The 18338-nt window shown below is 35.5% G+C and overlaps 1 protein-coding gene across 16 annotated transcripts in view; it reads left to right on the top strand.

The window, feature by feature from the left end:
- Positions 1-18338, top strand: part of VPS13B (vacuolar protein sorting 13 homolog B) — a 768399-nt gene that overhangs the window by 87493 nt on the left and 662568 nt on the right. For all 16 annotated transcript variants that reach the window (XR_010410572.1, XR_010410573.1, XM_064588058.1 and 13 more), the window contains 6 exons: positions 795-890; positions 1365-1487; positions 1955-2092; positions 3030-3117; positions 11316-11507; positions 16525-16694. Coding sequence is in view for 14 of the 16 variants with exons in the window: in XM_064588058.1 (XP_064444128.1) it covers positions 795-890; positions 1365-1487; positions 1955-2092; positions 3030-3117; positions 11316-11507; positions 16525-16694 (807 nt within the window). In the remaining 2 variants the exon portion in view is untranslated. The remainder of the gene's footprint in view (positions 1-794; positions 891-1364; positions 1488-1954; positions 2093-3029; positions 3118-11315; positions 11508-16524; positions 16695-18338) is intronic.

The following is an 18338-nucleotide window of genomic DNA, read 5'->3' as shown; positions in this document are numbered from 1 at the left end:
CCAGACTAGGAAGCCAGCACTGGTGCATTTCTTTTACATTCCAGAGTTTAACTAAATTTCATTATGTCGTTTTCTGTAACATGATCCAAACCAGGATACCACATTGCATTTAGAAAAGTACCTCTTAAAAATAATTTATCTCAGTTTGTCTAGATACATACAAGTAATGTGTTGTAAGCTTCAGGGGTGCAAGGCTTGTGGTGGTGGTGGTGGTTTTGGCAGCATCTAGATTAGTACTTACTAGCTGTCACTCATAAAGTATTTGCATGATCGAATGAGTCTGAGACACATACTTTGAAAGTAAACACCCATGAACCTACTTCCCTCATAGAGCTAAATGAAGTTTTGTTGAATTTGTGGGTATTTTAATAGTTTTCTTTTTGATGAAAAATTTGGGAGAAATTTTGGAAATGATTGAACTAACTCTGGTTGAATATGTATGGGATATAAAATGAATTGAGGTTAAAATATTGGCAGAATATATGAACCATTATATGAGACTGTTATAGCTACATAGCTTTTACCTTTTTAAGCAATATTGTTAAGACAAAGAAGTTGAATAAAAGGAGGATGGTATTTAAATTCTCTATTTGAGCTTACAGTGGCATATTCAACCTTTATACCATGGATAATCTGTTACAGCTGTTTTTGTTGCACCTGTTTTCCTGCTTAATAATTAAATTTCCCGAATCTTAAAATTGGCCCTGTTTCCATCAATTCATCATAATAAATGACAGTTTATTGCTATCTAATACTAATTTTACTTACTTAATGTTCCTATATTGTTTTCTTAGCTCACTGAAATGCAAGCTGAGAGTAGTTATTATAGCCCTCAGAAAGTAAAATCCAAAGAAGTATTGTGTTGGGAACAAGAAGGAACTACAGTTGAGGTAATCTTTCAACATTGAACATATATATTTAAAACTTTTTTGAATGGTCCTTAATGTTAATATTTAATAAATGCAGGCTTTTATCATAGTGGTATGTTTAAAATATATTCATGATTTTTTCTATCTTAGTCATCAGTAGTATTGGTTGAAATAATTATTACTTTAACAAAGATTCTACTGTAACATGCAACATGAATTCTTTCATTTTTTCATTTAACTTTTGTGAGCTCGTATGTATGTATAAGGTGCCAGTCATTGAGGATACAAAGATCTGAGGATACAGAGTTAAGTAAGATGTTTCTTAATTTAATAGGGTTTATGATCTGAGGAGAATAAATTTGGAAAGGCCATAATTCTAAAGAAGTTTCTACTAATTCAGAAATTCTACAAGGAAAGCCTGTTAATTTTTTTTAAGCCTGGAACATTTTTATGAAATTCAAATTCTTAGTTCTAATGTTTCCTTCCCTCTTATAGGCCCTTATGATGGGAGAGCCTTTCTTCGATTGCCAGATTGGTTTTGTAGGCTGCAGAGCCTTGTGCCTTAAGGGAATTATGGGTGTTAAAGATTTTGAAGAGAGTATGAATAGAAGTGAAACTGTAAGTCAAATTCTCCCCCTCCCCCCCTTTTTTTTGGATAGAATGCAGGGATAATGAAGTGCTTATTGAAGTGTTTAACTATACCAAAAAATCTGTTAGACTTCATATATCTTTGGCTTAAGAAAGGAACTTTACTGTTTTCCCCTGTAGGAAATTATAGAGCTCAGGGGAATTTAGAAAGTTGGTAGCACTTAACACCTGGACAGTAGTTCCAAATACTTTCCAATTCATAAATGTTTCTTCTTTCTTGTTTATGGCAGCTACTTGGAGTTCCTTTTTGGTTTGTTAAAATGTTCTTTGCCAAGAAAGGCAGTGAAATGGAGACAGAATTCCTTGTCTTTTTACAGGACTTCACATTGTAGTGATTTCTATTGACTACTGAATGGGTGTTATAAAATCACGGTTTTATTTTCTTTAACAGTTTAATGATTTTTCCTCCTGTTCAAAAATTTTGCATTTATTTTCAGGAAGCCTGTTTCTTCATTTGTGGTGAAAATTTGAGTATGAAAGGTTTGACATACCTTACAAATTCATTGTTTGATTACCGAAGCCCAGAAAATAATGGTACTCGTGCAGAATTTATCTTGGATGCAACTCATCATAAGGTCAGAGAATATATATTTGAGCCAATTTCTAGGCTGTGTTTGGGTGGATATTTTGTGTGAATACTTGTAATTGCCATTTTTCTTCTCGAGTAATACATTCTGAATGCTAGTTGTTTATTGAAGCATTTAGAATATTTTTGTCCAGCTTCTACATCTTAGAGAAGTTTGAAGAGTGCACATAGGTCTCTACTTCTATCTACTATGTAGCCAGTTAGTTTGTTTATCCATCCCCTACTGTTAAAATAGTCATAGAGGAAACTTGTAGAGTTATCTTTCAGTTGCAGTTACGTTTGGATATGGGATTAATAGGAGGAGATGAAGAATTTCACATTTTACTATGTATGTGTCTTAGTGTTTAATTTTTCATGTTAAATTAATGTACTTTTAGGGAATAAATTAAAAAATTCAAAGAAGTTTACCTGAAGATTAGTATAAAAGAATAAATAATATATATTTTAACCCTTTTTACTACATTTACTTTTGTAAAGAATTTAATTTTAATCTGCATATTTACCTATCTTTTCAATACTTTAGTATATCTTTAGTATTTGAGTTGTTTCATATAAGTGCACTGGAATAAATAAAGATTAAATATATTTCAGAGTATATATTGGACAGTTTTGTGATGGTGTTAAAGGTCAAGGGTGTACTATCCTATTCCATTATAGATATTCATTAACCGATAGACATTATTGATAAAGTGGTCAAAATGTCTAGTAGAATTATGGATGTCTTTTTGTGTTGTCTTTAGTAGAGTTAACATTACCTTTTTTAGAAGTGAATTCTTTGGATAGCCTTTGTTCTTTTGTTTTGGTAATCCTTTTAGTTGATACACATTGTATATAAGGATGTATGTTTGATTCTTGACCTGTCAGGTTTTAAACTCTGAAGTCTCTTCTGTACAATGTGTGTTCTGTTTGCTTTTCTTTGTTGGCAGGAGACATACACTGAAATAGCTGGAATGCAAAGGTTTGGGGCTTTTTACATGGATTACCTGTATATAATGGAGAACATCAGTGGCAAAGGTACTAGTTTCTTTCCATTATGTTTGCTTTTCCTTGGACAACAGAAACAAAAGACTCTTCAGAATCCGTTGATCCTTGACTGGCTATAATCTGTTAAATCAGATTTACCTTCTGGTACTTTGGGGAATGGAATAATTTTAATATCATGTTATAATTTTCTTAGACATTTAGATTCTTAATCCTTTCTTTGTGTAATTGATTGAGAAGACATTTTACATAGCCAATCAGATTTAGTTCTATTATGTACCAAATATTGAAGTTTTGATACATCAAATTTCATGTTGCATTAAGTTGTCAAAAAGCATAAACATTTCCTTTTCTATGTTAAATACATTTTGAAGGTTATTTAGATATTTTTATTAAAAAACCTGTTGTTTCAAGCAGAATAGTGGAAATAAATTCTTCTGGAGATAATGGATACAGTCTTACATGTTTTAAAAGCAATCATATGTTTTTAAAAATTTAACTGATACTTTATGTGCTCATCAATATACTATATTGTGCTTATTTTCATCTTTTTTTCATATTGAAAACAGTGAAAATAAGTTAATCCTTTTTTGTTAATTTTTCATATATTGATTTTTGTGTGTTAGGTGATGAGTTTGATATAGTGAATGCCAAGAAGACCAAAGCATTTCTCAAGAAACTAATAGGTAGTGTTTATACACTTAAATGAATGATTATAATATAGCACATTAAGAACAGTAGTTAAGATGGAGAGCTAAGAGAGGTCTAGGTCAGAAAGTGATTACTTTTATGTGTAGGGTTTAAAACTTCACAGAGGAGTTGATCTTGAAAGATCATTAAGTTTTGTAAGATGAAAACAGAAGGAAAGAACAGTAATTTTCTGCTTCCTCTTTTTGTAATGGATTTCTAAATGTTGGTGTTCTCATTGATCAAACCTTGGGTTTACTTTTTTCTTTAGATGCTTTCCTGACGTTCTCTCATTCTTTTCCATTGATTTAGTACCTTTAATATGTTGTTGATGCACATATTTATAATTTTAGTCCAGACTTCCTTAAGTTTAGAATTAAATATCCAATGCATACTTGATATTTTTACTTCTTTATGTGTCTCACAAATATTTCAAAACTGAAGGGGCGCCTGGGTGGCTCAGTTGTTGGGTGTCTACCTTTGGCTCGGGTCATGATCCCAGGGTCCTGGGATTGAGCCCCGTGTTGGGCTCCCTGCCTGGTGGGGACCCTGCATCTCCCTCTCCCACTCCCCTGCTATGTTCCCTCTCTCACTGTCTCTCTGTCAAATAAATAAATAAAATCTTTAAAAAACAAAAAACAAAAAACTGAGTATGTTCAAATGGAATTATTAAAATCCTTATGACTGTCTACTGCTTACTGCTTTTCCCTTAGTTTCAATATTCTTGTCTTGGAAAATTCTTCTTCTGTATTCTGGTTGCTCAAGCCAGAAACCTAGGAATCATCATGACCTACTTCTCCTCTCCTAGCTTCCAGTCCATCAACATATTTTTTGTCAAATTTCATCTACAAATCTATTTTATATTCGTTGACTTCTTGTAAACTCCACTGTTACCACTCTCATCCAATCTACTGTCCTCTCTACATTTTAATGGCTTTTTACTGGCTTCCTGCTTCTCACGAGCTTTCAGATTGGTTTAATTCTGTGCTTAAAACCCTCACTCACTGCTTTTGCATTGCTTTATTTACAAATTAAATTTAAATTGTGTATCAGATTTTAGTCTTGAGTTACTTGGAGAATAGTGATAACCACCAAGGAAGATAGAAACAAGTAAGATTTTTGGAGGAAAAGATGTGTTTTGACGTACCTGTGGATATTGAGGTAGAGATATTCAGTAACAAATTATATATAGGAAAGGGCAACTAAGAACTTTACAAATTGTTATAGTGTTGTAGTTACCAAATGTAAGATGGTAGGTTTCTTCTGGTTCAGTATGAAGTCTTCTGCATGTGTTATGGATTCCATATCTTGTGAGGAGGTAGAGTATCAAGTAGTTGTCCTTCAAGTGAAGGAAACCAAGCACTGAAAATTTTATTTGTGCATATGTTGCTTCTACACTTTCTAAAAGATAGAGACATAGTTGTATTTGCTGGGCTGCTTGTATATGTTCAGTATGAGAAACTGGTAGTTTGTTAACTTTTAAATTTTTCATATTTTCCACTTCGAAGAATAGGATACAATGTTATAAATATCTTAGTCCTTAACTTTTTTTCCAACAAACTATTAGATCATAACATACAAACAGAGAAGTTCTACACATTTATGTACAGAATAGCAAAGAATTATAATGGAAATACCTGTGTGTGATAAATTTAAATTATTTTTTGTCTTTGGTACTGAGACTAAAGATTGAACTGAAATCCTTTGTTTGAAATTACAGAAAAGTAATTTTTGAAAAAGTTATTAGAGTGGATATGGGGTTGCCTAGGTGGCTCGTCGGTTAAGCATCTGTGTTCAGCTCAGGTCATGATCTCAGGGTCCTGGGATTGAGCCCCACATCAGGCTCCCTGCTCAGCGGGGAGTCTGCTTCTCCCCCTCCCTCTAATCCTCCTCCCTGCTTAAGCTGTCTCTCTGTCTCAAATAAATAAATCTTAAAAAAAAAAAAAAGAAAGTGTGGATACAGAACTTTTGTGTTTAATTGGGCCTTTCTATATTCTAAAGGTATTAAGTGCTAGGAAGCCTTACTTTCCTGTTTCTGTTTGAATAAACAAAATGGCTTAAGAATTAGAAATTACCGGGGCTGAGGAGTTCAAGATGGCAGAGGAGTAAGAGACTGCAGTTTGGTTCCAGGAATTCAGCTTAGATAGCTATTAAATCATTCTGAACATCTGCAAACTCAACAGAGATCTAAGAAAAGAATTGCTGCAACTCTACAAATAGAAAAGCGAACACTTTCTGCAAGAATGACAAGATGGAAAAACCATCTCAAAAAAGAGAACAAGAGGGAGTACTGACTGCCAGGGACCTAATCAGTATGGTATAAGCAAGATGTTGGAATTAGAGTTCAGAATACCGATTATAAAGATACTAGCTGGGCTTGAAAAAAAGCATAGAAGACACTAGAGAATCCTTTTCTGGAGAAATAAAAGAACTAAAATCTAATCAAGTCGAAATCAAAAAGGCTATTAATGAGATGCAATAAAAAAATGGAGGCTATAACTGCTAGGATAAATGGGGCAGAAGAGAGAATTAGTGATATAGAGGACTAAATGATGGAGGATAAAGAAGCTGAGAGGGACACCTGGATGGCTCAGTTGGCTAAGTGTCTGCCTTCAGCTCAGGTCATAATCCCGGGGTTCTGAGATTGAGTCCCACATCGGGCTCCCTGCTCAGTGGCAGCCTGTTTCTCCCTCTGCCTGCTGCTTCCCCTGCTTGGGCGCACTCTCTCTATGACAAATAAATGAATAAAATCTTTAAAAAAAAAAAAAAAAGCTGAGAAAAAGAGATAAACAACTATTGGATCATGAGGGGAGAGTTCAAAAGATAAGTGATACCAGAAAGCGAAACAATATTAGAATAATTGGGATCACAGAAGAAGAGGAAAGAGAGAGTGGGGCAGAAGGTATATTGGAGAACTTATAGCAGAGAACTTCACTAACTTGGGTAAGGAAACAGGCATTCAAGTCCAAGAGGCACAGAGAACCCTCAAAATCAATAAAAATAGATCAACACCTCAAAGTATAATAGTGAAATTTGCAAATCTCAGAGACAAAGAGAAAATCCTGAAAGCCGCTTGGGACAAGAGGTCTGTAACCTACAAGGGAAAACATTAGACTGGCAGCAGACCTATCCACAGAGACCTGGCAGGCCAGAAAGGACTGACATGATATATTCAGGGTACTAAATGAGAAAAATATGCAGCCAAGAATACTTAATCCAGCAAGGATGTCATTCAAAATAGAAGGAGAGATAAAAAGCTTCCAGGAAGAACAGAAACTAAAAGAGTTTATGATCAGTAAACCAGCCCTGCAAGAAATATTAAAGGGGATCCTTTAAGTGAAGAGAGAGCCCAAAGTAACATAGACCAGAAAGGAACAGAGACAATATACAAAAACAGTGACTTTACAGGTAATACAATGACACTAGCTCCCTATCTCTTAATAGTTACCCTGAATGTAAATGGGCTAAATGCCCCAATCAAAAGACACAGGGTATCAGATTGGACAAAAAAGCAAGGCCCATTGGTATGTTGTCTGCAAGAGACTCATTTTAGACCCAAAGACACCTACATATTGAGAGTGAGGGAGTGGAAAACCATTTATCATGCTAATGGACATCAAAATAAAGCTGGGGTGGCAGTCTTTATATCAGACAAATTAGATTTTGAACCAAAGACTAATAAAAGATGAGGAAGGCCACTATATCATAATTAAAGGGTCTATCCAACAAGATCTAACAATTGTAAATATTTATACCCCTAATATGGGAGCAGCCAATTACATAAACCAATTAATAACAAAATTAAACACTTTGATAATAATACAATAATAGTAGGGGACTTTAACACCCTCCCCACCCCCCGCAATGGACAGATCATCTAGGCAGAAGATCAACAAGGAAACAAGGGCTTTGAGTGACACACTGGACCAGATGGATTTCACAGATATGTTCAGAGCATTTCATCCTAAAGCAACAGAATACACATTCTTCTTGAGTGCATATGGAACATTCTCCAGAATAGATTACATACTGGGTCACCAATCAGGTCTCAACCGGTACCAAAAGATTGGGATCATTCCCTGCATATTTTCAGACCACAATGCTTTGAAACTTGAACTCAATCACAAGAGTACATTTGGAAAGAACTCCAATACATGGAGGCTAAAGAACATCCTACTAAAGAATGAGTGGGTCAACCAGGAAATTAAAGAGGATGCCACCAAAAAGGAGAATTACAGACCAATATCCTTGATGAACATGGATGCAAAAATTTCCACCAAAATACTAGCCAATAGGATCCAACAGTATGTTGAAAGGGTTATTCACCACGACCAAGTGGGATTTATTCCCAGGCTTTACAAGCATGGTTCAACATCCACAAATCAATCAATGTGATACACTACATTAATAAAAGAAAAAACAAGAACCATATCATCCTCTCAATAGATGCAGATAAAGCATTTGACAAAGTACAGTGTCCTTTCTTGATTAAAACTCTTCACAGTGTAGGGATAAAGGAGACCTACCTCAATATCATAAAAGCCATGTATGAAAAGCCCACAGTGAATCTCGTTCTCAATGTAGAAAAACTGAGAGCTTTTCCCTAAGGTCAGGAACACAGCAGGGATGTCCATTCTCACTACTGTTGTTCAGCATAGTACTAGAAGTCCTAGCTTCAGCAATCAGACAACAAAAAGAAAAGGCATCTGACTCGGCAAAGTAGAAGTCTCACTCTTCACAGATGACATGAGACTTTGTGGAAAACCCAAAAGACACCACCCCAAAATTTCTGGAACTCATACAGGAATGCAGCAAAGTGGCAGGACATAAAATCAATGCACAGAAATCTGTTGTATTTCTGTACACTAACAATGAGAAGAAAGATAAATTGAGTCAATCCCATTTATAATTGTGCCAAAACCCGTGAGATACCTAGGAATAAACCTAACCAAAGAGGCAGAGGATCTGTACTTGGAAAACTATAGAACACTCATGAAAGAAATTGAGGAAGACACAAAGAAATGGAAAAACATTCCATGCTCATGGATTGGAAGAACAAATATTGTTAAAATGTCTATGCTACCTAGAGCAATCTATACATTCAATGCAGTCCCTATCAAAATACTGTCAACTTTTTTCAGAGAGCTGGAACAAATCCTAAAATTTGTATGGAACCAGAAAAGACCATGAATGGCCAAAGGAATGTTGGAAAAGAAAATCAAAGCTGGTGGCACCACAGTTCCGGACTTCAAGCTCTATTACAAAGCTGTCATCATCAAGACAGTATGGTACTGGCACGAAAACAGACACATAGATCAATGGACCAGAATAGAGAGCCCAGAAGTGGACCCTCAACTCTATGGTCAACTAATCTTCGACAAAGCAGGAAAGAATGTCCAGTGGAAAAAAGACAGTCTCTTCAACAAATGGTGTTGGGAAAATTGGACAGCCACATGCAGAAGAATGAAACTGGACTTTTCTTAAAATGGACTCAAAATGGATGAAAGACCTAAATGTGAGACAGGAATCCATCAAAATCCTAGAGGAAAACACAGTCAGCAACCTCTGTGACCTCGGCCACATCAAGTTCTTGCTAGACACATCTCCAAAGGCAAGGGAAACAAAGGCAAAAATGAACTATTGGGACTTGATCGAGATAAAAAGCTTTTGCACAGCAAAGGAAACAGTCGACAAAACCAAGACAACCTACAGAATGGGAGAGGATATTTGCAAATGTCCTTTTTTTTTTTTTAAGATTTTATTTATTTATTTGACAGAGAGACACAGTGAGAGAGGGAACACAACAGGGGGAGTGGGAGTGGGAGAGGGAGAAGCAGGCTTCCCGCCAAGCAGGGAGCCTGATGTGAGGCTCGATCCCAGGACGCTGGGATCATGACCTGAGCCGAAGGCAGACACTTAACGACTGAGCCACCCAGGTGCCCAATATTTGCAAATGTCTTATCAGATAAAGGACTTAATATCCATAATCTATAAAGAACTTATCAAACTCAACACCCAAAGAACAAATAATCTAATCAAAATGGGCAGAAGACATGAAAAGATGTTTCTCCAAAGAAGACATACAAATGGCCAACAGACACATGAAAAAATCCTCCACATCACTTGGCATCAGGGAAATACAAATGAAAACCACAATGAGTTACCACCTCACACCAGTCAGAATGGTTAAAGTTAACAAGTCAAGAAACAACAGATGTTGGTGAGGGTGTGGAGAAAGGGGAACCCTCTTATATTGTTGGTGGGAATAGAAGCTGGTACAGGCACTCTGGAAAATACTATGGAGGTTCCTCAAAAAGTTGAAAATAGAGCTACCCTGCTCTATTTTGGCCCAGCAATTACACTAATAGGGATTTACCCCAAATATACAAAAGTAGTAATCCGAAGGGCCACCTGTACCCCAATGTTTATAGCAGCAATGTCCACAATAGCCAAACTATGGAATGAGCCGAGATGTCCATCGACAGATGAATGGATAAAGAATATGTGGTATATATATACGATGGAATACTACTCAGCCATCAAAAAAATGAAATCTTGCCATGTGCAATGATGTGGATGGAACTAGAGGGTATTATGCTAACTGGAGTAAGTCAGTCAGCAAAAGACAATTTTCATCGGATTTCATTCCTATGTGGAGTTTAAAAAACAAAACAGAGGATCATGGGGGAAGAGAGGGAAAAACAAGATGAAATCAGAGAGAGACAAACCATAAGAGACTCTTAATTATGAGAAACTGAGGATTGTTGGAGCGGAGGGGGAGAGGGGTGGGGTACTTGGTGACACAATGTTACTATGTCAAATGTATCTCAATAAAGCTGAAAAAAAATTAGAAATTATCATACGTTGTCACTTACAACAGTGGATTTATGTATTAAGAACAAATCTCTAATGTATGGAGTGTACATATTAGATAAAGAGAAATACCTGTAGGTAGAGCCGATGTTTTTCTTAGAAGATAGCTGTTGGTTTCCTCTTCAATAATGGGCAGATAAGGGATTGAAGAATTTGGGTTCTGTACCATGAAGCATGGACATAGTAATTTTATTCTGGAAAAAGTTTAAAGTAGGTAAAACCTATTGTTCTCTTCCATGATCACTATACACCTGTCACAGCACCCTGTGAACATTTTTTCAGGGAAATTTCTAAGATAAAAGAGTAAAATGCAACTTCCTCTACTCCTCCTTCTCAGTCAACATCATAGTATTGTGTATAGAATTACTGGATATGGATATTAGCCAGTTAGATTTTAGAGACTAATTTTCTAAGAATGACTATTTCAATTTTATCGCACTTCCTGTAACATTAAATAGATTATGGGGGTAATTGTTATTTGAATCAATATTTTTTTAATAATAACCATCTCATTTATGTAGAGAAAAATACAGATTGGCAGTGTTCTGATTATTCAACCAATGGAGAATTGGTTTTAAGGCATTAAGCTATAAGCTAAAAAGATAAAAGTAATATTACAATTGGTATATCTAATTGCTTAAAATATTAATATAAGATGTGGTTTCTTGTAGGTTCTACAAATCAACAAGACTTTTCTTCAGGAAAAAGTGAGGATATGGGAACAGTTCAGGAGAAATCTACAAAAAGCCTTGTTATAGGTCCTCTTGATTTTCGTTTGGATAGCAGTGCAGTACATAGAATTTTGAAAATGATTGTTTGTGCCTTGGAACATGAATATGAACCATACAGTGGGCTAAAACCAGGTTTGTTTTTGGCCTCATTTTGAATCTCTTGCTAGTTGATTTGAATGATTATATAATCCAATTTGTTGTAGTTTGCTAAAGTATACTTTTTTGTGTAGTTTGCCTATCTGATTTTCATGTATTTAGTTGTATGTAGAAGTTATGGGAGAGGTCAAGATTTGGAAATTATTTACATAAGTACTTTATTTGCCAGTATTTGTCAGCATTTTATTACCAGACTTTTTGATACTTTTCCCAGTGTATATTCCTGAAATACCATTTTCCCACCTTTGTGGTTTCTGAAGAGCAGACATGAAGATGGACTCTAAACATATAAACTTAGCATTCAAGGAGATGTAGGTCTTACTGATAAAAAAAGAATTTGTTGTACACCTAATTTTCTCTGTGTGGCATGAAGGTGTCATGGTTTCCTAAAATACAAATTCATTTTTTATGCAACAAAGCACTCTAGAGTAGGATATAATAGTATAATATAATAATAATATAGTGTCAGACTATGGCTTGAATTCTGACCCCTGCTTTTAAAGTTAGGATATGTAAGTGACATCACTGATTTTTCATTTCTCTATCTCAATAATGAGTTTAATTATTGTAACAGAGATGGTTAAATTGTCTCCCCCTTATCCATTATCCCCTTATTTTATAGTAAAAGAAGTTTCTATGATAACAATTCTTATGATAAAAGTAAAGATGACACATCCCAGGTATAGTCACAGGACTCAAGGTTCTGACTGCTGGGATGGGAACAGAACTTTAAGTGAATTTTGGGGCGGTGACTTTAAAAGGAAATGCACATACCTTCCTTTTCTTCTTTACCGCTTCCTTCTGGCTGGAAAAAATTATAATGGCAGGAGTTGGAGCTGCCATCTTTGACCCTGAAACGAAAGTTGCATGCTAAGGATAACAGCAACAAGACAGCAAGAACCTGGATCTCTGGTAGCATGGTAGCACTGTCATCTCTGGATCCTTTAGACTCAGATTGTTATATGAAATAAACTTCTGCTGTTGTTCAAACTTTACTTGACTTTTGTCATAGCAAATTTACCGTTATCTAAATATTACACTAGTAGGACCCATTTCCAAAGATCAGTACATGTAATAGCATGTAACACTGTGTCCAGTACATAGTAAGTGCTTGACATGTTCATGCATTCATTTCTTGCACCTTGCTTGCATGCCTACTCCATCTCAGACACTCTTTAAAGGGCTAGAAAAGTGTGTATAAAATGGCTAAAATAAAAACGGTGGTAGTACCAAATGTTGGGGAGAATGTGAAGAAACAGGATCACTCATCATTGCTGGTGGGAATGTAAAATCTATACTACTTCTGAAAACAGTTTGTCAATTTCTTTAAAACTAAACCTGCAACTACTATATAGCCCAGCAGCTGTACTCTTGGGCATTTATGCCAGAGAAATGAAAACTTAGGTTCACACAAATATCAATACCTAATTTGTTTTTCTCATGTAAAAATCCAAGCTGGTAGGTGCTCTAGCAGATCAGGGTAACTGTTGCTTGAGGTTGTCTCTAGACCCAGAATTCTTTGTCTTATTATTCTACCATTCTTTGAGATATACCTCATCTTCGTGGTAAATGTTGGACCATGATTACAATATTTAATTTGAATCAACAGGAAAGGTGGAGCAAGAGAAAATGGTAGGTATGTGGTTTTATTTAATAACATGGCTCTGTCATCCCATTTACCAAAACTTAGTAACATGTCCCTATACCTAGCAGCAGGGATACTGGAAAGTATAGTAGTCTCTGGAAACCTCAGTACCAGACTTCAATTCAGAGGGTTTTATTGCTAAAAGAAAGATTGTAGTTAGCTGTCTCTTTGACAGTGGAATGATTCCCTACACACACACAAGTATATATAACATGAATTTTTATCTGAAGCAGTTTATCATCTCAAGAATGTGACACACACACACATCTATATCTATTTTTCTACATACCTGTATATCCATATATATATAAACTATATATGTGTGTGAATATATATATATATACTGCTGTTAGTTCACTTTAGTTTAATATACAGACAATTCTCACTTTCCATGGTAATTAGGAATCATAAAAATGTGCCAGCTGATATCATGGAAAGTGATCATAATCAGTGGGACAAATTGAAACTGTTTCACACTTTTGGATATTTTTGTCAAAACACTAAAAGCTCTCTTACTATTGGTTTGAAAGTATATAGAAATGAAAAAAAGGGAATAGTAAAGTAAGAGTTTTATTTCTTAAAAAAGAGAAACTTAAGAGTAGTTTAAATGGTGCTTGTCTCCTTGTCCTGTAACTTACAATATAGAGTGACTCTTTCCTATGCTTTGGCAGATTGTTATACTTCTAAGTTTGGATCAGATTCCCATACATTTCAGTGTCGTGAAAACCTCTGAGAGTTCCTTTAATGGGAAGTATTTTGTTTGCATCACTTCCTCTGGGACATCTTTAGACATCTTTGTTCTTTTTTTTTTTTTTTAAAGATTTTATTTATTTATTGGACAGAGAGAGCGAGAAAGGGAACACAAGCAGGGGAAATGGGAGAGGGAGAAGCAGGCTTCCCGCCGAGCAGAGAGCCCGATGTGGGGCTCAATCCCAGGACCCTGGGATCATGACGTGAGCCAAAGGCAGACACTTAATGACTGAGCCACCCAGGCGCCCCTTTCTTGGTTCTTTTTATCACAACCACTTTCCTCATCAACATTGATAAGTCTGTCTTCACTAATTCCCCTGGCTTCATATCTGGAGTCTCTCCAAGGGTACAGAGTTGATATTCCCACAGTTAGCTATTTCTTCTGTAACTCCTTGTATTTTATCGGTCTTTGTTTCTTTGCTGCATTTTCATCTTTGATTGCCAGTTCTGTTCCAATTACCCATTTTTGTAAAATGTCACATGGGTTTATTACTGGTAAACAAGGAGGCAGTACAGCTACATGCTTTGCTGTCTGGGAGTTAAATAACAGATATGGGATACCAGTAACCAAACCTGACTGACTTTGAAAGAAGTGACGTGATTGGTCACTGATCATGATGCACATCTTTTATCTATGTTATGATTTGTGGATTGAAGAACTTGCAGTAAGGTTTGTACTTTATGCTCTTACTATACTGTGGTAACTGATATTTGAACTGTTTTTGGGGGAACTGGCATTTTTTAACTAAAACAAGATAATTGAAACTGATGTATACCCAGAACTGTGCAAAGTGAGAGCTGCTTCTACATACATAATGTGCATGTAAATGAGTACATATGTATTACATCTTAAGTACTTATCCACTTTCTAGAAGCTATTTATTGTGGTGTAATATACATATTGGAAAGCACAAAACCTAAGGGTATAGTTCTATGAATTTTGCAAACTTAACCACATCTATATAACTGTTCAAGAAATGGAACCTTAGCAGCACTCCAGAAGTCCCCTTTGTGCTCTATTGTCTTTACTCCTTTGACCCCAAGGGTAACCGCTCTCCTTACTTCTAACTTCTTGGATTGAGTTTTTGCTTAGCTTATAATTCATATAAATGGAATCACACAATACGTATCTTCTGTCTCTGGCTTTAGCTTTAGCTTGTTTATGAGATTTATTTCATTATTATATAGTCTGTCATTGTGTGAATATACCACCATTTATCCATTTTACTGTTGATGAGTATTTAGTTTCTAGTTTTTGGTTAATTATGGTAGTGATGCCACAAACATTCTAGTACATGCCTTTTGGTAAACATGTGTACTCCTTTCTGTTGGGCATGTATGAGTAGAACCACTCAGGTAAAAGGATTGCAAATGTTCACTTTTAGTAGGTGTTTCCGAACTGTTTTCCCAAGTGGGACCACTTTACGTTCTTATCAGTGGTTTGGAGAGTTTTAATTGCCAGGGCTGGCAAACTATGACTTACTGCCTCTTTTTGTGCAGCACATGAGTTGATAGTGGGTTTTGTGTTTTTAAATAATTAGGAAAGGGCGCCTGGGTGGCTCAGTCGTGAAGCGTCTGCCTTCGGCTCAGGTCATGATCCCAGGGTCCTGGGATCGAGCCCCGCATCGGGCTCCCTGCTCCGGGGGGAAGCCTGCTTCTCCTTCTCCCACTCCCCCTGCTTGTGTTCCCTCTCTCGCTCTCTCTCTCTGTCAAATAAATAAATAAAATCTTTTGAAAAAATAAAAGAATCCTATTTTATGACCCATGAAAACTATATGAAATTTAATTTTCAGTTTCCATAGGTAAAGTTTTATCAGGACATAATCTTGCTCATAGAGTTTGGTATTGTCTGTAGCTGCTTTTGTGCTACGGTGGCAGAGTTGAGTAGTTGTGCTAGACTGTATGGCCCACAAAGGCTAGAATAGTTTCTAAATGGCTGTTTATGTAAAAGGTTTGCTGATGTTTGGTTTGCATGCTTGCCAACACCCAGTATTAGTCTTTTTCATTTTAACCATTCTAGTGGGTCTGTGATGCTGTCATGTAACTTCATTTGCATTTATCTGATGCCTAATGATGTTATCTAGCTTTCCATAGGATTTTTGGCCATTTAGAAATACTATCCTTTGCTTGTTCAAGGCTTTGTAGCCCATTTTTCTATTCAGTTGTTTATTATTGATTTTTAAAAGGTTTTACATTAAAAAATTTTTAATATGCTGTGGGTCCTTTGTATAGATATCTATATCCATCTATCTATGGCAAATATCTTCTGCCAGTTTGTGCCTTGCTTTTGCATCATCTTAATGGTATTTTTATGAACAGAAGCTGTTATTCTTTTAACAAAAGAGATTAAAAATTCCTTTAAAATATTTAAAAAATAATTTAAAATCAAATATGTAAATTTTTATATAGCAAAGACCTACATTTATATTCTACAGTAACTTATATAAGTTTAACTTATATTTGTTAAAGGTAACACATTAGTTTGCAATTGCTTCATTGTTGAAAAGAAAAATACTATTTGACCTTAAAATTTGGGAACCAATTAATTCAATTATTTAAAAATAACATTTTATTAAATTTTCATGATTTCATTTTTAGATATTAAGGATGAAAATGAAACAATACTGAATCCTGAAGAAGTGGCATCTTTGGAGGAATATATTCCTACTCGACATACAAGTGTTACTCTCCTCAAATGTACCTGTACTATTTTCATGGCTGAATTCAACTTGTTGGATCATTTGCTACCTGTCATTATGGGAGAAAAGGTATATTTTGCAGTTCACTACTTTTTTTTTTTTTCTCATACATGCATATTTGCAAGTCCTATGATATTATAAGAGGAAGGTGATAGAGTAAAAGAATAAGTGCTTATATAGTTATCCATGGTGATGTTAAAACAATGTAACTATGATTGTTAATTTTTAAGTGTGTGTGTATGTGTGTACACATATATATTATATATAAATAACCTCAAGCTAGGACTGTATCAAGAAATGTTGAAGAGATCGTGGGCCTGGAAGTCAGTCTAATATACAAACTATGACACTTTGTATCTCTAAACCTGTTTCTGAAAAACAAAACAAGAATATTTTTCAAGTGGGCTGACAGATTCAGCTGGTAAAGAAGCAGTAAGCCTGTATGGATTCAGATAGTTTATTACTTACATATAAACATAAGAGCAAATCATTAATGGTGTCAGCTTGCTGTGTCTCTCTCAGGACAACCTTGAAACCAGAAGGCCAGAATGACCTGCAGCACACACGTGCAGCACACCATTAAGTACAGTACTGTTTTGTCAAGGATTCAATTCCACATTTCATCTAAGCAGTTACATAGATTACAGCTGTACATTGAGAATAGTAAGTGGAAACCCCATATCTCACCTGAATGTGGGATACTGATGAGAAAATGTCTCATAGCAGTCTCCCTCAAAAGAAGGTGAGAAGTGGTCTTTCAGAAGCTCTTTGCAAGACCCCCCTATCTTCTCATGTTGTGAAAGTCACAGGATATTCTCCCACGGCTTAGGTCTGCTGTGGTTGCATCTTGCCTTTATGGTCTACATGGATTTGTGTAAGATTGTCAGGATGCTGGCACAGAGCTGTTCCCTTACAGTATCTGCCTCTTAGAATTATTTTTAATATTAGATGAGATAATGCACATAAATCATTTTGCACATGTTATGAACACAGTAATTACTACTTTATTGTTAATGAGGACTTCTTAGATACTTCACTTGATTTAGACCATATATAATGTATTGCTTTCTGAGTTTGCCATATACATAATGTATTTGTTATCTTTAGGGTTTTTCTGTTATATTTCTTTTGATATCTACATAATGATGATTATAGAAATAAGAACTGTCCTAACTTTAAATAAGAACTTGTGGAAGTATGACAGGGAATTGACTATGATACGATAGTTTGATTTTGTGTATTTGCTCCATATTGTCCACTTACAATTGTTGTGTTGCTGGGTAAAGAGATCATCTGGAGAAAATTTCAGCAGAGAAAAAGTATGTCAGTATTAGACATTAACTTCGAAGCAGCTGTGAGTAATGAGTTCAAGAAAGAGACAAAAAGGTGGAAGGTTTCACAAGATACCTCAATCTATAAAAAAGCAACAACAAATCCCATTCTGTAACTGAAAACTAACACAAATTAGAAATAAAAGGATGGAAAACAATTTAAATGCGAATCACAGGAAATACAGTGTGGCTGTTTTAATACCAGAAAGTGTGAGCTCAAGACAAGAACTATTATTAGAAATAGCTGTTTTGTAATAATGACTGTTAACTCCATGAGTGGAACAACATAGATAATTCTTACAGATGGCATGTTTTATTAAAGTAGGCAGTCATGCATTTTTCCAAAGAAGACATCCAAATGGCCAACAGACACATGAAAAAG

Source organism: Mirounga angustirostris, unplaced genomic scaffold, assembly GCF_029215605.1.
Source record: "Mirounga angustirostris isolate CCGP_5_RB_7025 unplaced genomic scaffold, mMirAng1.0.hap1 SCAF_4, whole genome shotgun sequence".
In the NCBI taxonomy this organism is placed as follows: Eukaryota; Metazoa; Chordata; class Mammalia; order Carnivora; family Phocidae; genus Mirounga; species Mirounga angustirostris.
Note: the sequence above shows the minus strand (reverse complement) of the source record. Positions and strands in the feature narration are given on the sequence as shown.